This window comes from Oncorhynchus mykiss, chromosome 7 (genome assembly GCF_013265735.2).
Source record: "Oncorhynchus mykiss isolate Arlee chromosome 7, USDA_OmykA_1.1, whole genome shotgun sequence".
Lineage (NCBI taxonomy): Eukaryota > Metazoa > Chordata > Actinopteri > Salmoniformes > Salmonidae > Oncorhynchus > Oncorhynchus mykiss.
In genome coordinates, this window is record NC_048571.1 from 86,682,882 (window position 1) to 86,704,385 (window position 21,504).

The following is a 21,504-nucleotide window of genomic DNA, read 5'->3' on the forward strand; positions in this document are numbered from 1 at the left end:
CTCATTATCATCTGGAATAATGCTATATATTATATTTCGGAGAAACAACTTTGCATATCGGCTTTAAGATATAATATATTGAAAGGCCACAGGAATTAGACAGATAGGATAGAGCACATTATCAAAAACAAAACTAAAATCACTGAAGAAGAAAAGAAAAGTCATTTGGATTTTAACGAGCTACGACAGATCCAGAATTACACTCAGATATAAGTGCAGGGTTTGTCTCCTGGCTCTGTAGCCTAGTCCCAGATATGTCCGTGTTATCGTTCCACTCCAATGGCTAAACATAGGACACGAGAGGATAAGGAGTGGAATGTTAGCACAAACAGACTGGCTCCGCGGGCTAGGTGTTGAGACGCAGCAAACAAACTGCTGTTATTAAGAAGAGCTTAGAGTCTTGTTTCACATGTGTATTAATAGGCATGTGTGAATTTAATTTTAAAAAAAACTTTTTTTTTTTTTTTGCATATCCCAACTCTCCCTGAGACAACCCCAGAGAGTGGGGTCACGGCCAGGGTCTGCCAATATTAACAGCGACGACCCTGGAGCCATTAGGAGTAATGTGCTCAAGGGCACATCGACAGATGGTTCAAACCCCTAAGCCGACAGGGTGAACCAACGACCTTTCGGTTACTGGCCCAACGCTCTTACTGCAAGGCTACCTATCACCGTATTAGCCTGGGTGCCGGTCTGTTTTTTGCTTTGTAGGAAACACATGTGTCTGGCTTGACAATGGAGTTGGTGTAACAGGCTTCCCTGTGCTCGCCTAACGGTATAGATTTCTTCCTCACACGGCCTCAGCTGGAGAGTAATGTTTACGAGGCTCACTCTGTTACACTGGCGAGATAACGCACAGATGTGGGACCCAGGCTAGCAAACCAAATGAAGCCCCTGTACTTTGGACACCCCAGACGAAGGAAAGGGAGCTTCAGTCCCAAAGCAGAGCGCTCCGTGGGTAACTTTTCCCCTAGGTACAGGTCTAGAATCAGCCTTCCCTATCCAAATCCTAACCTTAAACATTAGTGGAGAAATTGCTAAACTGACCCGTGATCAGTATTTAGGGGCAAATTCACCCGACAAAGAAAATACAAATCTAAGCAGTCAGCGATACAGCTGTATTCTGTATTTACGTGTCGAACTCTAATTCTAGAATTATTATTATTATTATGGTGAAAAACAGAGTAACACAAACAAATGTATAAAATACTGTTGATATAATACAACAGGGTAAAATAACCTCATCTGAAGACCCGTTGAAGACAAAAGGCCGAGACCCAAAAAAGGCAACCTATTCCCTAAAGAGTGCACTACTTTCGACCACAGTAGAGCACAAGAGGAGTGCACTTTATCGGGAATAGGGTGCTATTAGTTGTCCGTCATTTACATGTATATTTTTGATTTCTATTATCATTAAAAGGACAAAAGTTTATTTTTTATTTATATATATATATATATATACAACGATATTTCTAAAAGTGAGATACAAAGAGTATTGAACAGTCAATAATATAGAACGAGATGTATTATACGGTTATAGAATAAGGCCAGTGGAAAGCAACACTGCTCTTTGTACCAGTCTCGTGTCACAAGAAAAGGTTTCCAGTAACCTTTCCCCCCAACATTCCCAGGTTTTTCCCCCCCCCCAGAATTCCTGGTTGGAGATTCACGTAAATCAGGAGCAAATAAAACAGGAAACACAGGAATCCTCCAACCAGGAAAACCTTAGCTACGTACTGTGTGCCGCTGTATGTTATCAGCTACAGCTTATAACCTGTTATAAGAGCTTACAACATCTCTATACTTGACAGACAGCAGTAATAGTAGTTAAAAAAAAACAGTTCTCGTCGGTTCCGACTTCCAGCTGGTATATAAACAACATCCAACAAACTCTCAAATAGCCTGGGTACCCGTCTGTTTGTGCAATATCATTCCAGCTGTCATTCCCACTTGTCATGCCAAACAAGAGACAAGGAGTGAAATGATATTGCACAAATAGACTGGTAGCCAGGCCCACCTCCACAACCTCTTCCTCGGGTAGTCACCTGCACACCACTGTTGGACAACACACAGTACTTTGTTCATGTATAGAGCATAACAGAATATATCATTTACCTTATATTTTATTCATAAAGTAATAATTTAGTGTAATGTAATATAATATTCATAATATCGCCAAGGCTTGCGGGGGGTTGGGGGGGGGGGGGTGAATCGACCCAGGATTTAAAACTCTCGGAGAGGAAGTGAGGTTCTTTGCCGAGACAAAACAGATCCATGACTTCGTCCCCAAAATGGCACCCTATTCACTATGTAGTCCACTAGTTTTGACCAGAGCCTTATGGGTCCTAGTCAAAAGTAGTGCACGATATAGGGAATATGGTGCCATTTTGGATGCGGACCCATCTTTTCATATGCAGTTAAGGAACAATACGCTTCACCCAGCCAATCCCAGCCCACAACATGGCCAGACCAGCTGCAGGAGCTAGTCTCTGCCTAGGACTGTCTCTACACTACACCATCTCTGTGCTAGTCTCTCCCTCTCTCCTCCCTCTCCCCTTCTTTTTGAATCTATCTTTCTCCAGAGTACTAGTTTATGTGCCTAGAAGTGATATAGGCTTCGCCACTGTGCAAACTGCATTAGATCATCGTTACAAACATAGACAACAACAAAAAAAATACAAAAAACAACCAGAATATTATGAAAAGTACATTTCTCTTGGTCTGTTTTGTCTTTAGTTATAGAGTCTCCTTTCGATGTTCAAGTGCTTCTGTTTCTGGTTTTGGACAGGTACGATTCTCGTAGTAGTAGGAGACATACAGTATGTCCATACATATGTGTCTAAATGTATACAAATATACAAATGTATGTAGACATACATTAGTACTTGTACATGTTATATGCATCACTTGAACATACTTGTGTTTGTGTTAAAAAATATCTTTGTTTTAAATAAAAATTTAAAAAATCCAAACCTACACTCAGTAGGGTGAGATCACCTCCGTAAAGATGACCCCCAGACACTGCAACACATTGGCACCATCTTCGTCATTCAGTAGGGTGAGATCACCCCCGTAAAGGTGACCCCCCCCCCAGACACTGCAACACATTGGCACCATTATCATCAGGAGGTTGTTGACGAGGTCGTCTCCCAAGAGGACAACAATAAATGAATGACTGGAGCAGATACACAATTTGTTTTCTGTCTTTGTATGACAACACTCTGTGTTCTGTTCTTCTATGTTCTGCTCTTCTATGTTCTTCTCTGTTCTGTTCTTCTCTGTTCTGTTCTTCTATGTTCTGTTCTTCTCTGTTCTGTTCTTCTCTGTTCTGTTCTTCTCTGTTCTGCTCTTCTATGTTCTGTTCTTCTCTGTTCTGCTCTTCTATGTTCTGTTCTTCTATGTTCTGTTCTTCTATGTTCTGTTCTTCTCTGTTCTGTTCTTCTCTGTTCTGTTCTTCTCTGTTCTGCTCTTCTATGTTCTGTTCTTCTCTGTTCTGCTCTTCTATGTTCTGTTCTACAGCGTAGCATGTCTCAGTCTACTCCTAGCACTTCCTCTTTCCTTAGACAACAAAAAAACAGGCTGTTCCAAAGGCAAGATGACAAGCTTCCCAAACCACTGAGGAGAGGAGACAGGGCTTCTTCCTCTTCCTCTTCCTGTCAACCCTCTGAGAGACCAACAGAGCTCTACAAGCCAAGCAGACTTCCATTTGGCCTCTGATCTGTCCCTGTCCACGCACCGTCAGTCCACCATCCCAGGCTATATGCTGTCAAAGCCAGCCAGCCAATCTCTGAAGAGAAGAGAAAAACATTCACATCCAAGATGGCTGCTCAAGTCCCGCCCCCCCCCCCCCACCACCCCTTCATGTAGATTCCAGCGTGTCGAGCTGGAACACGTTGTGATTGGTTGGCGTGGTGAAAAACAGTTGGTCATTGGTGGAGGAACGGTTGTCACACGGGCTATTGAGCCCCAATGTTCTCTCAAAATCCAAGAGCTGACCCATGAAGTTGAAGTTGGGTGAGATGTTGGACTTCTTCTGTTTCACAAAGTCGTACGCGTCGTTGAGCGACAGGTTGAGCTTCTGCATCAGGTAGGCCACGGTTACCGTTACCGAGCGACTGATCCCTGCCAGGCAGTGCACCAGGATACCACACTTTTTGGAACGGGCTTCGTCTGGAGGGGTTAGAGAAAAGATAGAGGTACAGATTAGTTTTATGTGTTGGAGACGCAACACCATTTAGAGATACACCAACTCCACCTCTCTGGTTTCAGGAGTTTATAATGAGGGAACAGCTACACCAACTCCTCCTCTCTGGTTTCAGGAGTTTATAATGAGGGAACAGCTACACCAACTCCACCTCTCTGGTTTCTAGAGTTTATAATGAGGGAACAGCTACAACAACTCCACCTCTCTGGTTTCTAGAGTTTATAATGAGGGAACAGCTACAACAACTCTACCTCTCTGGTTTCTAGAGTTTATAATGAGAGAACAGCTACAACAACTCCACCTCTCTGGTTTCTAGAGTTTATAATGAGAGAACAGCTACAACAACTCCACCTCTCTGGTTTCAGGAGTTTATAATGAGAGAGAAGCTACAACAACTCCACCTCTCTGGTTTCAGGAGTTTATAATGAGAGAACAGCTACAACAACTCCACCAACAATTTCAAAGATGTTACTGAGTTACAGTTCATATAAGGAAACCAGTCAATTGAAATAAATTAATTAGGCCCTAATCAATGGATTTCACATGACTGGGCAGGGGAGCAGCCATGGGTGGGCCTGGGAGGGCATAGCCAGGATCAGCCAATCAGAACGAGTTTTTCTCCACAAAAGGGCTTTAATACAGACATAAATACTCCTCAGTTTCATCAGCTGTCTGGGTGGCTGGTCTCAGACAGGTGAAGAAGCCAGATGTGGAGGGTTGGCGTGGTTACACGTGGTCTGCTGTAAGGCTGGTTGGACGTACTGCCAAATTCTCTAAAACGACATTGAGTCGGCTTATGGTAGAGAAATGAACATTACATTCTCTGGCAGCAGCTCTGCTGGACATTCCTGCAGTCAGCATGCCAATTGCACGCTCCCTCAAAACTTGAGACATCCGTGGCATAGAGTTGTGTGACAAAGCTGAACATTTTAGAGAGGCCTTTTATTGTCCCGAGCACAAGGTGCACCTGTGTAATGATGATGCTGTTTAATCAGCAAAGGTGAAATACTCACTAACTAGGATGTAAACAAATTGATGCACTAAATTTGAGAGAAATTAGCTTTATGTGCGTCTGGAACATTTCAAGAATCTTTAATTTCAGCTCATGAAACAAGGGACCAATTATATTTTGTTCAGCATATATTGGGTTATTTTAATTTGTTGTTTTCCCCCTGCCAAGACGTTTCCTTTCGTTTGAAAGTCTGGAGCAGTGGTAACGCCACCTTTGGAGTGATGAATCACGCTTCACCAACTGGCAGTCCAACGGGACAAATCTGGGTTTGGCGGATGCCAGGAGAACACTTCCTGCCCCAATGCACAGTGCCAACTGTAAAGTTTGGTGGAGGATAAATAATGTTCTGGGGCTGTTTTTCATGGTTCGGGCCCTTTAGTTCCAGTGAAGGGAAATATTAACACTACAGTATACATTGACATTCTAGACGATTCTATGCTTCCAACTTAGTGGCAACAGTTTGGGGAAGGCCCTTTCCTGTTTCAGCATGACAATGCCCCTGTGCACAAAGCGAGGTCCATACAGAAATGGATTGTCGAGATCGGTGTGGAAGAACTTGACTGGCCAGCACAGAGCCCTGACCTCAACCCCCACCAAACACCTTTGGGATGAAATGGAACGCTGACTGCGAGCCAGGCCTTATCGCCCAACATCAGTGCCCGACCTCACTAGTGCTCTTGGGCTGAATGGAAGCAGAAGTCCCCGCAGCAATGTTCCAACATCAAGTTGAAAGCCTTTCCCAGAAGAGTAAAGGCTGTCATAGCATAAAAGGGGGGGGGGGGGGGACCAACTCCATATTAATGCCCATGATTTTGGAATGAGCTGTTGGATGAGCAGGTGTCCACATACATTTGGTCATGTAGTATATTTCCCCAAACGTTGAGGAGCAAACCCCGCTACCACCATTCCGGAGATCGACCAAGACCTTTTACATACTTCCTGACTCTGACTCGATCGTTTCACGTCATAGTGTATTTCTTAAATACGGCACTTTCAAAAACAAACAAGGCATCGGACATTCCAGAGCCAAACAAAAACTCCACATTCCCATGAAGCTGAAGAGGGGAAAACACTGGATATTCCTTGGGGATGGGAGAAGGTACGTCTAGTAGACTGATTACTGAAATACTGAAACTAACGTCAAATCGTCTGGTCTGAAATACTGTTACTAAAAATAAATAGTCTGAGCTGTAATATTGAAAGTCTAATCTCAAATATTGAAACTAAAAACAAATAATCTGATGTTAAATACTGAAATAGTCTGATCTGAAGTACTGAAATGTACTATGAAATTGCACATAACAACTCTAAGCAAAGCTCTCTGTTATCATCCCTTGTGTATAGTCGTGACTCAACTGTCGTGACTAACCAGTATTCCTACACCGTGTAGTGGGATTGAGTCAACAGACAAGAAAATCTTCTTGGGTTTTCTATTGATACTTCGAATACGAGTCTATATTGGTAGACATTGTGTTGTGCCTCTGAGTAAGTGAAGAGAAACTCTCTGAAAATAGTTATGCATCTCAAATAGCACCCTATTCCCTATATAGTGCACTACTTTAGACCAGAGCCCTATTCCCTATATAGTGCACTACTTTAGACCAGAGCCCTATTCCCTATATAGTGCACTACTATAGACCAGGACCCTATATAGTGCACTACTATAGACCAGGACCCATAGGTAATAGGGTACCATTTGGGACTCATCCCAGGCGTGACCATGAGGAGGATATTAATAAACCTGTCTTGAATGTGGTATAAGCTTCCAAAAGGCTTTTCTCTCCTGCCAAATATCACTGTGACTTCATTTCTTTTCACAATGTGTTTCACTGTCATACACTAGAAGTGATTGTTGTTTTAATGTTAATGTTAATTCACGTTTAATGTTTCTTAATGAAGAGACATGGACCCTGAACAATAACAAGGAGACCCATAACGATCGTGCAGCTTTAAAATGGCTTCATAAAGCCTTCATAAACACTACACAAATGTGTTACAAAGCATCTATAACCGTTTGTTATGCTTTATAAAAGGGTTCATAAAATGTGGAATAACCGTGTGATATAACTTACTATGACAAACCTGTGCTTTATAAAGGGTGACATAAGCATTGCTTAGTAAAGGAGGCTTAACAAATCACTTATAACCCTGTCATTCATCTTGGTAGAGCATTGCAAAGTCAGGATATTGAATTTAACTCGCGGGACCAACCATAAGTAGGATTGCACAACCTCTTTCCATCTTGGGTGCATAGTCAATATTGGACGTGACCTCGACTTCCCCCACAATGCTGTGCTGCAGGGTGACACATACTCTAAAGTGCAGGAAAGGAAGGCCCAGAGTTCCCTCTGCTGCAGAGGATAAGTTCATTAGAGTTACCAGCCTCAGATTGCAGCCCAAATAAATGCTTCACAGAGTTCAGGTAACAGACACATCTCAACATCAACTGTTCAGAGGAGACTGTGTGAATCAGGCCTTCATGGCCAAATTGCTGCAAAGAAACCACTACTACAGGACACCAATAATAAGAAGAGACTTGCTTGGGCCAAGAAACACGAGCAATGGATGTTAGACTGGTGGAAATCGGTCCTTTGGTCTGATGAGTCCAAATTTTGGTTCCAACCGCCGTGTCTTTCTGAGACGCAGAGTAGGTGAATGGATGATATCCGCATGTCTGGTTCCCAAGCATGGAGGAGGGGTGATGGTGCTTTGCTGGTGACACTGTCTGTGATTTATTTAGAATTCAAGGCACACTTAACCAGCATGGCTACCATAGCATTATGCAGCGATATGCCATCTCATCTGGTTTCACTTAGCGGGACTATCAATTGTTTTTCAACAGGACAATGACCCAACACACCTCCAGGCTGTGTAAGGGCTATTTGACCAAGAAGGAGAGTGATGGAGTGCTGCATCAGATGACCTGGCCTCCACAATCACCCGACCTGAACCCAATTGAGATGGCTTGGGATGAGTTGGACCGCAGAGTGAAGGTAAAGCAGCCAACAAGTGCTCAGCATATGTGGGAACTCCTTAAAAACTGGCAAAGGGTGGCTACTTTAAATATCTCAAATATAAAATATATTTAGATTGGTTTAACACTTGTTTTGGTTACTACATGATTCCATGTGTGTTATTTCATAGTTTTGATGTCCTCACTATTATTCTACAATGTAGTAAAAATAAAAGAATAAACTGGAATGAGTAGGTGTGTCCAAACCTTTGACTGGTACTGTATAAGCCTGGGACATCAACCATTCTAAACTAGCCTTAATGGGAGTGACCATAGAATTCTATAGGAGTGACCTCACTGAGTAAAGGATTTGTCATCGTCACGAATAACACAGTTAAAAAGTCAGAATTATAACCCTGCCCATTTCCAAAATGTATCTTCTTAATATGTGATTTTAACCCCTAACCTAAAATCCACACCTTTTCTCCCCAATTTCATGATATCCAATTGGTAGTTACAGTCTCATCCCATCGCTGCAACTCCCGTACGAACTCGGGAGAGGCCAAGGTCGAGAGCCATGCGTCCTCCGAAACACGACCCTGCCAAGCCGCGCTGCTTCTTGACACGCTGCTTCTCTTAACGCGGAAGCCAGCCGCACCAATGTGTTGGAGGAAACACCGTACACCTGGCTACCGTGTCAGCGTGTATGCTCAGGGCCTGCCCGCCACAAGGAGTCGCTAGAGCGATGGGACAAGGACATCCCGGCCCGCCACAAGGTGTCGCTAGAGCGATGGGACAAGGACGTCCCGGCCAGCCAAAAAGGGATACTGGGCCAATTGTGCGACACAGCCTGGGATTGAACCAGGGTCTGTAGTGACGCCTCAAGCAATGCGATGCAGTGCCTTAGACCGCTGTGCCACTCGGGAGGCCCCACAAAGGCCAAGTTTGATGCATTGGTCCACCAGACCTTCCTTTGGGTGGAAGTGTCTGGGAATGTCTGGGAATGAGATTCGTCGTAATGGGACTAACATGACGTTGTTCTTAACTGACTTGCCTGGTTAAATAAAGGTAAAATAAAAAAATAAAATAAAATAAACTTCACTTTACAGCGTATTCCAATCCTTCACCACAACAGGTCACCCTTTATAAAGCACGTGTTTATATCACATTTGACCTTGGTGGTTGCGTCACATTTGACCTTGGTGATTACGTCACATTTGACCTTGGTGGTTGCGTCACATTTGACCTTGGTGATTACGTCACATTTGACCTTGGTGATTACGTCACATTTGACCTTGGTGGTTACGTCACATTTGACCTTGGTGGTTACGTCACATTTGACCTTGGTGGTTACGTCACATTTGACCTTGGTGGTTACGTCACATTTGACCTTGGTGGTTACGTCACATTTGACCTTGGTGGTTACGTCACATTTGACCTTGGTGGTTACGTCACATTTGACCTTGGTGGTTACGTCACATTTGACCTTGGTGGTAACGTCACATTTGACCTTGGTGGTTACGTCACATTTGACCTTGGTGATTACGTCACATTTGACCTTGGTGATTACGTCACATTTGACCTTGGTGATTACGTCACATTTGACCTTGGTGATTACGTCACATTTGACCTTGGTGGTTACGTCACATTTGACCTTGGTGGTTACGTCACATTTGACCTGGGTGATTACGTCACATTTGACCTTGGTGATTACGTCACATTTGACCTGGGTGATTACGTCACATTTGACCTGGGTGATTACGTCACATTTGACCTTGGTGGTTACGTCACATTTGACCTTGGTGATTACGTCACATTTGACCTTGGTGATTACGTCACATTTGACCTTGGTGATTACGTCACATTTGACCTTGGTGGTTACGTCACATTTGACCTTGGTGATTACGTCACATTTGACCTTGGTGGTTACGTCACATTTGACCTTGGTGATTACGTCACATTTGACCTTGGCGGTTACGTCACATTTGACCTTGGCGATTACGTCACATTTGACCTTGGTGATTACGTCACATTTGACCTTGGTGGTTACGTCACATTTGACCTGGGTGATTACGTCACAGTTCTGCCACATTTATGAACCCTTTCTAAACCCACGACATACGGTTATAGATGCTTTGTAACACATTTATGCAGTGCTTATAAAGGCTTTATGAAGGCTTCATAACATGAATTTGATTTAAAGAGGGACCGAATAATACCAGTAATTCACATAACTATAAGGCTAATTTGGGGAATGACGTCTGTCAAGTAATGTATGAGATTATGTTCTGTACATTCAGCCTTCTTGAGGTTTTTATCTTCTGACTGAAGGCTAGTAGCCATGTCAGACAACCACATTACATAAATTGAATAAGGTAACGGAATAGGTAATGGAATAAGGTAACGGGAAAGGTAACGGAATAAGGTAACGGGAAAGGTAACGGAATAAAGTAACGGAATAAGGTAACAGAATAAGGTAACGGAATAAGGTAACAGAATAAGGTAACAGAATAAGGTAATGAAATAAGGTAATGGAATAGACGTGTGGACTCTTAGACAACATTAGCATGAGGTCTTTGCCATCTCTGTGTTACAGTAGACGAAGAAGCTGGCATCAACCAAAACAACCCTAACCTCTAGGTGCAGTGGAGGATAACACCCATCATTAAAAACTAAAGTCTTCACAATGGTTCTCAAGATGACCTGGCCTACTTCATTCATAGATTCCCTTCCGTAGTATAATGAGTGTGCTAGAAACCTGTAGGCCAACTTTTGATGAGTTAATTAAAAAAAGGTCCACTTTGTGGTTTGATAATAATACAATGACTCAGATCAAGCCATGACTATTTCATGGTGTGAAATGAGGCGAGTCGCAGGAAATACCACAAACCGCTCAGAAGACATAAATCAACTCAGAGTTCAATATTGTTCATTTGGAGGGTAAAGCAAGGTTTTGTTCCTTGGAGGGTTGAAGCAAGGTTTTGTTCCTTGGAGGGTTGAAGCAACGTTTTGTTGCATCCGAGATAGGGCTAGTTAGCTTAAGTTGCTGACTAATAAATCTATATTATATGTTTTGAGTATGTACTTATCAATCTATATGTTTTAAACATTAAGATTTATACTATATGTTTAAGGCAATAACACCCGTTATTGTACTTGTTATTGTACGGGCGACAGGAAGCCCAGCGAAAAGGTTCCTAGTTCGAATCCCCAAGCTGACTAGGTGAAAAATCAGTCACTTAATCCTAATTGCTCTTGTGTAAATTCCTCTGGATAAGAGCGTCTGCTAAATGACTAAGATTTTTTAAAATATATATAATAATAAATGTATAAATCTATATGTTTTAAGCTAAAATATGTTTTATTGTACTTATAAATCCAATAAGTAATAAGACAACTTGTTTGGCTCATCCCTCAATAGATATGAGGCACAATAAACGTTTGATTCATCTATTCATGCCTAATTTAGTGTTAAATGAATAGTTAACCTATAACCTGAATGTTGGTGAAATGACAGCAAGGATACACAGGCCCTGTCTACACTTGACAGTTCATGCAGCTTTAGCATTCTGATCTTAGAGTTGTGATCCTGGCATTCTGAACACGTCATGCGTCTACACCTACATTAAATGTGTCTACCGTGTCCACAGTGTGTCCTGATTCCCTTTTCCAGCGCTATATTCAAATGCCAGTGTCTACTCCACAAACGGTGGAATAGGCTAAATATGATAATAACACCACAACTGATGGCAGTAGCTAACTAGCCAGCTAACTACAGTAGCTAACTAGCCAGCTAACAACTGTAGCTAACTAGCCAGCTAACAACTGTAGCTAACTAGCCAGCTAACAACTGTAGCTAACTAGCCAGCTAACTACAGTAGCTAACTAGCCAGCTAACTACAGTAGCTAACTAGCCAGCTAACTACAGTAGCTAACTAGCCAGCTAACAACTGCAACTAACTAGCCAGCTAACAACTGTAGCTAACTAGCCAGCTAACTACTGTAACTAACTAGCCAGCTAACTACTGTAGCTAACTAGCCAGCTAAATACTGTAACTAACTAACCAGCTAACTAATGCAACTAACTAACCAGCTAACTACCGTAACTAACTAGCCAGCTAATTATTGCAACTAACTAGCCAGCTAATTATTGCAACTAACTAGCCAGCTAACTACTGTAACTAAATAGCCAGCTAACTACTGTAACTAACCAGCCAGCTAAGTACTGCAACTAACTAGCCAGCTACCTACTGCAACTAATTAGCCAGCTAACTACTGTAGTTAACTAGCCAGAAAGCAATTCTAAAGGGATTGGGAAACATTGTTAGCATAACTCTAGCCAAACAAAACATATTTTTAGAAATGTTATCCAACTGGCTAGCATTTATGAGGCCAGCAAACACGTCCAGACTGAGGAGTAATCCACACGCAACGCATTCCTGACTACCTGTTGAAGTGGTCAGACAGATCTGAACACAATCGGACCACAAAGTGGCTTTTGTGCATCTAGACCCGTATTTTCAATGCATTTTTTTTTGTATTTTGATAGCAGAAGTCACATGTAAGTGTCAAGTTTAGACACGACCATGAATCAAATATGAGATGGGTTCATGAGATGTTACAAAAATGAACATCCCAAAACAAGACTTTAAAATACTGTAAACTCACATCTGATCTGTAAAAGACTGTAAACTCCAAATGATCTGTAAAAGATTCTCATTGGCTGGCCCTTGCTTCATATTCATAGCCAAACCCACTGGCTCCAGGTCATCTATAAGTCTTTGCTAGGCATAGCCCCGCCTTATCTCAGCTCACTGGTCATCATAGCAGCACCCACATGTAGCACGCGCTCCAGCAGGTATATCTCACTGGTCATCCGCAAAGCCAACTCCTCCTTTGGCCACCTTTCCTTCCAGATCTCTAATGCCAATGACTGGAAGAAATTGCAAAAATCACTCAAGCTGGAGACTATATCTCCCTCACTAACTTTAAGCATCAGCTGTCAGAGCAGCTTACCGATCACTGCACCCGTACACAGCCCATCTGTAAATAGCCCACCCAACTACCTCATCCCCATATTGTTTTTTTGCTCCTTTGCACCCCAGTATCTCTACTAGCACATTCATCTTCTATACATCTATCACTGCAGTGTTAAATTGCTGAATTGCAATTATTTCGCCACTATGGTCTATTTATTGCCTTACCTCCCTAATCTTACTTTATTTGCACACACTGTATATAGATTTGTATATTGTGTTATTGACTGTACGTTTGTTTATCCCATGTGTAACTCTGTGTTGTTTGTGTCGCACTGCTTTGCTTTATCTTGGCCAGGTCGCAGTTGTAAATGAGAACTTGTTCTCAACTAGCCTACCTGGTTAAATAAAGGTGAAATAAAAAAATTAAGGTGAAATTAAAATTTTAAAAAAAATAAGACAGTAAACTCCAACGGATCTGTAAAAGACTGTAAACTCCAAATGAGGCCGCTTATACTCACCAATGAAAGAAATGGCCTCTGGGAAAAACTGCGAGAGATTTTGGCTCCAGTGATCAGAGATGGGGATCTGTTTGTACTTGAAGTCTCCGTCGTGTTCAAACATGTTGGGCAGGTTGGGCGTGACGTTCAGGATGTACTTGATGTTGTACTTCCCCAGGATGTCCAGGTTGGTGGAGTCTTTGGCACAGCCCAGGTAGAGGTACGGTAAGATCTGGACCGGGAAGGCAGGCTGGTTGTTGGGGAGAGGGCTGCCCTCGGACTCGGTGGCGCTGACCGGTTCCCTGTCCGATGACTCCCCATCAGAACAGTCAGAGTTGATCCTCAGCCCGCCCAGACCCAGGACGGAGGCCGGCGGGGAGCTGCTGGGGCAGGAACAGTCCAGGTTGGTCTCACAGTGCTCAGGGTACTCGGTCTGGAACTTGTTGAAGCCACCTGGAAACAACAACAGAGACTCATTAGAATAAAATAGAATATAGTAGAGTAAAATACAATATAACTGTTGTCCTGGAAACAACAACAACACATAGATGGATCAGAATCCAAATATAAGAATATAATTGAGTAGAATATAGTAGAGTATAATTGAATAGAGTAGAATATAGTAGAGTAGAATAGAATAGAGTAGAATATAGTAGAGTAGAATTGAACAGAGTAGAATATAGTAGAGTAGAATTGAATAGAGTAGAATATAGTAGAGTAGAATATAAGAGAGTAGAATATAGTAGAGCAGAATATAATAAAGTAGAATATAATAGAGTAGAATATAATATAGTAGAATAGAGTAGAACAGAATAGAACGGAGTATAATAGAATACAATAGAACAGAGTAGAATGGAGTAGAATAGAATACAGTAGAATCTAATTTAAATAATACAATAGAGTAGAATAGAATACAGTAGAATCTAATATAAAATAATACAATAGAGTAGAATAGAATACAGTAGAATATAATATAGTACAATAGAGTAGAATAGAATACAGTAGAATATAATATAATAATAGAGTGGAATAGAATACAGTAGAATATAATATAATAGAGTAGAATACAGTAGAATATAATAGAGTAGAATATAATATAATAAAGTAGAATATAATATAATACAGTAGAATAGAATACAGTAGAATTGAATATAATATAATAGAGTGGAATAGAATACAGTAGAATATAATATAATAGAGTAGAATACAGTAGAATATAATATAAGAGTAGAATACGGTAGAATATAATAGAGTAGAATATAATATAATAAAGTAGAATATAATATAATAGAGTAGAATAGAATACAGTAGAATTGAATATAATATAATAGAGTGGAATAGAATACAGTAGAATATAATATGAGTAGAATACAGTAGAATATAATAGAGTAGAATATAATAGAGTAGAATATAATAGAGTAGAATATAATATAACATAATAGAGTAGAATATAATATAATAAAGTAGAATATAATATAATAGAGTGGAATAGAATACAGTAGAATATAATATAATAGAGTAGAATATAATAGAGTAGAATACAGTAGAATATAATAGAGTAGAATATAATAGAGTAGAATATAATATAATAAAGTAGAATATAATATAATACAGTAGAATATAATATTATAGAGTAGAATATAATATAATAAAGTAGAATATAATATAATAGAGTAGAATATAATATAATATAATAAAGTAGAATATAATATAATAAAGTAGAATATAATATAATAAAGTAGAATATAATATAATAGAGTAGAATATAATATAATACAGTAGAATATAATATAATAGAGTAGAAAAGAGTAGAAACAAATAGAACCCCTGAAAACATAGCTACACAGAGCTGGGTCAGAATCACAATATGAGAAAGATTGTGCTACATGTTGTCATTTCACTTGTTCAAAAAGTCCAATACAGAGAAATGAAATTGGGAGCATAGAATACAACTTTATTGTCCAATGTGAAAGTCATCTCTGAGCGATGAAAGGTTGTGTAAACTTTTCATTTCATCTACTCTTATCAGTACTGAGATTTGAGATGTTCTTGTTATGTTGTGTTGCTACTCATGCTGTGTTGTCATGTGTTGCTGCCCTGCTACGTTGTTGTCTTAGGTCTCTCTTTATGTAGTGTTGTGTTGTGTCTCTCTTGTTGTGATGTGTGTTTTTTCCTATATTTATATTGGATTTATTTATTTGTATTTTTTAATCCCAAGCCCTTGTCCCCGCAGGAGGCCTTTTGCCTTTTAGTAGGCCGTGATTGTAAATAAGATTTTGTTCTTAACTGACTTGCCTAGTTAAATAAAGGTTAAATAAAATATTTTAAAAAAGTTGTGTGTGTGTGTGTGTGTGTGTGTACACAGCATTTACCTATCTATACTATTTACCTACCTATACTAAATAAAAATGCACTGTACCAAATCAAAAAACCTGATATGATGTACATGTGCCAGACAGGAACAGGATATGGACCTACTTCCTATTTTACTTGGTAAAAATAAATCAATACTTATTTTCCACCATAATTTGCAAATAAATTCCCTAAAAATCCTACAATGTGATTTTCTGGATTTTTTTTCTCATTTTGTTTGTCATAGTTGAAGTGTACCTATGATGAAAATTACAGGCCTTTCTCATCTTTTTAAGTGGGAGAACTTGCACAATTGGTGGCTGACTAAATACTTTTTTGCCCCACTGTATATGTACCAGACATGGAACAGGATATAGACCTACTTCCTATTTTACTTGGTCAAAATACATGTATACTGATTTATTATCACATTACATCCTATAACACAATAATAAACCCATCTCATACACGGATGTTTCCACTCCTTCAATAAAAACGCTGAACATTTTGTTGTTGTTGTTGTTGCCCGTGCAACAGACAGCTAGCTGTAAGATCCGCTAATATTGGACTAGTACAGGCCTAGTGCATTACTTTGGTGAAAAACTTCCTGCAGCTAGTAGCTTACCGCTGATCTGATCTAAGGAGACATTAAAAGTGACATAAAGTGTTATGTGTGGACTTTCTTTTGTGAATGACGGATGACAGTGAGCCTCAAACATGTAGGCCTATGGAACATTTCTCACAACTACTACAATGTTCACAGTGACACTATAAGTCAATAACCGCCCTATGGGTCAGGACTGTAATGATTCTGTAATATTATTGTAATGAAACAGGACCGGAGCAGGCCTCGAAACGTCGACCTTCTAGCCCGAAGTCCAGCGCGCTATCGACTGTGCCGCTCGTGGTCCGCGCGCTAACATTACGAATAGGTTGCAGGTCTTTCTGTAACAGGGTTGGTTTATGTTTCCACTGCAGAAATATGTATTCGGTGTTTATGTATTCCAATTGGTTGGTTTAATTTACATATCAATGAGGTGTTATGCCATTGGTCGTGCTTGCCGATAGGGGGAGATCGTGAACGTCAATTCTTCTTAGTCTGATATTTCAATGCAAGCGGTCACGGTTCTGAAATACTATATTCTATTTTCATATTTACAATGTGTAAGAGTTCACTGTGTACATGTCCTTAATGAATGTATCTAATTAACACTTTGTTCTAGCTAGCTATTTGTGTAGGTAGCTATCAAGTAAACACAATATATGTGTGTACATACCCGTTAGATATTGGGGGACATCCTGGGATGTGCTTTTGGATGTTTTTGCTGTAATTGTCAAATTCGCTCCCTGCTAACTCAGTTATTATGCATGCTCTAATTGTAACTGTCAAATTAGCTCCCTGCTAACTCAGTTATTATGCATGCTCTAATTGTAATTGTCAAATTAGCTCCCTGCTAACTCAGTTATTATGCATGCTCTAATTGTAACTGTCAAATTAGCTCCCTGCTAACTCAGTTATTATGCATGCTCTAATTGTAATTGTCAAATTAGCTCCCTGCTAACTCAGTTATTTCCATACTAACGGAAGAAACACGAAATGACAGCCATCAACATACTGGTGCCCTGCTAATGTACTTCCTTGTGTCTATCGTCAGGTACTTACATAACGGATGTGAAACGGCTAGCTAGTTAGCGGTGGTGTGCGCTAAATAGAGTTTCAATCGGTGACGTCACTTGCTCTGAGACCTTGAAGTAGTGGTTCCCCTTTGCTCTGCAAGGGCCGCGGATTAAACAAAAAATGTATTTCACCTTTATTTAACCAGGTAGGCTAGTTGAGAACACCTTTATTTAACCAGGTAGGCCAGTTGAGAACACCTTTATTCAACCAGGTAGGCTAGTTGAGAACACCTTTATTTAACCAGGTAGGCCAGTTGAGAACACCTTTATTCAACCAGGTAGGCTAGTTGAGAACACCTTTATTTAACCAGGTAGGCTAGTAGAGAACACCTTTATTTAACCAGGTAGGCTAGTTGAGAACACCTTTATTTAACCAGGTAGGCTAGTTGAGAACACCTTTATTCAACCAGGTAGGCTAGTTGAGAACACCTTTATTTAACCAGGTAGGCTAGTAGAGAACACCTTTATTTAACCAGGTAGGCTAGTTGAGAACACCTTTATTTAACCAGGTAGGCTAGTTGAGAACACCTTTATTTAACCAGGTAGGCCAGTTGAGAACACCTTTATTCAACCAGGTAGGCTAGTTGAGAACACCTTTATTTAACCAGGTAGGCCAGTTGAGAACACCTTTATTCAACCAGGTAGGCTAGTTGAGAACACCTTTATTTAACCAGGTAGGCTAGTAGAGAACACCTTTATTTAACCAGGTAGGCTAGTTGAGAACACCTTTATTTAACCAGGTAGGCCAGTTGAGAACACCTTTATTTAACCAGGTAGGCTAGTTGAGAACACCTTTATTTAACCAGGTAGGCCAGTTGAGAACACCTTTATTTAACCAGGTAGGCTAGTTGAGAACACCTTTATTTAACCAGGTAGGCTAGTTGAGAACACCTTTATTTAACCAGGTAGGCCAGTTGAGAACACCTTTATTCAACCAGGTAGGCTAGTTGAGAACACCTTTATTTAACCAGGTAGGCTAGTTGAGAACACCTTTATTTAACCAGGTAGGCTAGTTGAGAACACCTTTATTTAACCAGGTAGGCCAGTTGAGAACACCTTTATTTAACCAGGTAGGCTAGTTGAGAACACCTTTATTTAACCAGGTAGGCTAGTTGAGAACACCTTTATTTAACCAGGTAGGCTAGTTGAGAACAAGTTCTCATTTGCAACTGCGACCTGGCCAAGAAAAAGCGGAAACAATTTGACACATACAACAACACCGAGTTTTGTGGGGCGATGGGTAACGATGCTTCGTGGGTGACTGTTGTTGATGTGTGCAGAGGGTCCCTGGTTCGTGCCCGGGTATGGGCGAGGGGGACGGTCTAAAGTCATACTGTTACACTTACTTCTATTATATTTTGTACCGTTTTTGTCATTGTTGTGATGTTTAATTACTAAATTCCTAGTCTGATATTGACATGCAAGCGACGAATCCAGAGTCTACAGCCATCAACATAGTGTTGTCCAGCACATCTAATCATAATCATAGGTCCACAGCATCTAATGTGCCTCCTTGTGTTTATCGTCAGAGTAAACACCAATCAACTGGGGCCGCTGGCTGGAGAGTCCTTTCCTTCCAATCAACATCGCAAGAGAGTTCTACAAAGTACATTCACATCTGTTACGCTGATGCTGAGACATTTGTTACATTAGTAGCTAGTCTCTTCTGCCCTGTAGAAGTGGTTCCTGAATATCAGACAAGTGAATCTGAAACATGTTTGGAATATTTTCCTCAAGTACTATTATTTTCCTACACACATGAGATAGGACATGAATAGGTCTATGACAAGAACGGTGTTGATTGTGTGGTATAAATAATAGGGTTTTTTATATAGCCTAGACTAGTTTCAGACAGCACACAGAGAAGAAATAGTTTCTGTTCTGTTCATTCATGAAATGCACGTCTTTTCCAGAAGAAGCACTTGACAACATGGCGGAGCCATTTTAGAACATTAATTGAAAACATATTTGTTTTGGCCAACATTCTTTCAAAGTAAGAAAACCCTCAAATAATGAATATAACATATGTACTCTATTAGATTAACAATCGAAAATCCGGTTGAAACACTATGATTCTTACTACTGTCACGGTGTGGGAATATAAACGAATATTTGACAATAGAATAAGTTATTTTCACGACTGCTTATTATTTATAGGCTTTCGTGATGGGGAATTAAACATCGAGATAAATATTATTAGTTTCATTATCTTGAAGCACTTGAGGAAAATATAAGCGGTTATTTTATTTTTTTATACATTATTACATAGGAACCGTGGCTGCCTTCCGTTGACGTTTCATTTAGACAAGAAATATTTGACAACTTTAATAATGATAAAGAATACAATCAAATAGCCACTCCATAGTCGATAATAACATTATAGCGAGAGGGAAACGAACGGATCCATAGTTGCATTCCGCTGCCTTGAATGAGCTACAATGTAACTTTGCGCTAAAGTCCATTTGTGTAACTGTTACATTAGACGAGGAGTCTAGCTTAGTCTCCGAACTCGGTCACGTTGGAATAGAATATAAATTGTGCTTTAAGTCGATTTGTTGTTGTTGTTGTTGACAAGTAGCCTAGTCTTTAGACGTTGAAAATGTACTAGGAAACAGAAAATAACATAATACGAGAACATAAAAACAAAAACAAATCTAAAAGATCGAAGAAGTTCTCACCTTCCAGGTAGAAAGCCTTACAACCTTCATCTCGGAGCTTTTGCAACAGCAAGCCGAGAACAGAGCTCGCCACCCCGGTCTCCTGCCAGTCCGTAGTGGCCTCGTCATAGAGAAGAACCATGTCTGTCTTGCACCGCTTCACGAATTTCTCCTTATCCTCGTTGTTGGGGATGATGGACCGGATCGGTAGATTCCCCTTCTTCAGTCTCCGCAGCATCAAACCGGGGATCGTCAGGTTGATGGCCGACTCAATGTGCGACGATTCGTAAAGCTCGTGAGATCGGCAGTCCAACAGCAGTAGTGAGCTCACCCCGAGCCCGGACTCCAGTTCTTCTTGAAGCCATTCCACACTTTTACTCGACATAATCTCTGTCACGTCCCGGGAACCGTTCCAAAGATTAATTTTCATTAGGGAAATGTGGAGATGGCTCTTTGCAGTAACATGAGGAGGGAAATACAAATCACGGCGCTAAACTTCTACTGCTGTGGATAAGGACAGAACCGAGTCCGCTCTGATCACTTTCGTCCACGGATACAGCAGCACCGCTGCTCGCCAAGGCTGGTAGACGGAATGAACACACCACCAGGCTTGAACACATTAAAGATATTTTATTTCAGTCCGTTGGCTAGAAATTATGCTGGGTTCATTCAGATGCCGTCGACGTCCATTTGACACTGCGGTCTTTTAAGCGGTCCTTTAAAATGACCTATATCGCGTTATTATATAAATCTGGTGAAAATGTGGATTCCGGATGAATCGTAGCTATAGCACATGTTTTTAACATGTTTGCCTTTCGACCGCCTCCCGTGTGTCATTTCCAGTAACCGCTGTGACAAGCAGGCTGAACTAAAAGGGGTTTGCAGAGAGTAGACATGTCACTGTGGAAGGAGGAGCTGGGCAACAGTTAAAGACGTAGCATACAGCATGGGAAAGGTTTTTCAACTTTCAGACATCATATCCCTCTCTCTCTCTCACCAATTTGGACAGCAACAAATGGCCTAAAATATTACACTGATAATTAATTCAACCTTGTCGGATTCCTAGGGGGAAACCTAGTCTATTATAATCTCCAAATGCGTAATTGCGTCTAGACACCGTTTGGCACATGGGACATATGACAATGCCAATTCATAGGGGTAAAGCCATTGGAC

General features: G+C 40.7%; 1 protein-coding gene across 1 annotated transcript; it reads right to left on the minus strand.

Moving 5' to 3' along the window:
- Window positions 1-3,390: 3,390 nt before the first annotated feature.
- On the minus strand, window positions 3,391-21,207 carry LOC110528661 (dual specificity protein phosphatase 7). Its single transcript, XM_021610792.2, has 3 exons — window positions 20,353-21,207; window positions 13,667-14,098; window positions 3,391-4,170 (listed from the first exon to the last, which is right to left on the minus strand). Exons 1-3 carry the CDS (start codon window positions 20,759-20,761, stop codon window positions 3,860-3,862), a joined length of 1,152 nt encoding a protein of 383 aa, XP_021466467.1. The 5' UTR covers window positions 20,762-21,207; the 3' UTR covers window positions 3,391-3,859.
- Window positions 21,208-21,504: the final 297 nt, after the last annotated feature.

Bases quoted from the DNA above. Each gene is read 5' to 3' on its own strand.
- LOC110528661 (XM_021610792.2), bottom strand. From the start codon at position 20,761: ATGAAAATTAATCTTTGGAACGGTTCCCGGGACGTGACAGAGATTATG. The intron at 14,099-20,352 runs GTGAGAACTTCT...TGTTGTTTCCAG, and splicing joins TAAGGCTTTCTACCTGGAAG to GTGGCTTCAACAAGTTCCAG. The intron at 4,171-13,666 runs GTGAGTATAAGC...TAACCCCTCCAG, and splicing joins AGAGGCCATTTCTTTCATTG to ACGAAGCCCGTTCCAAAAAG.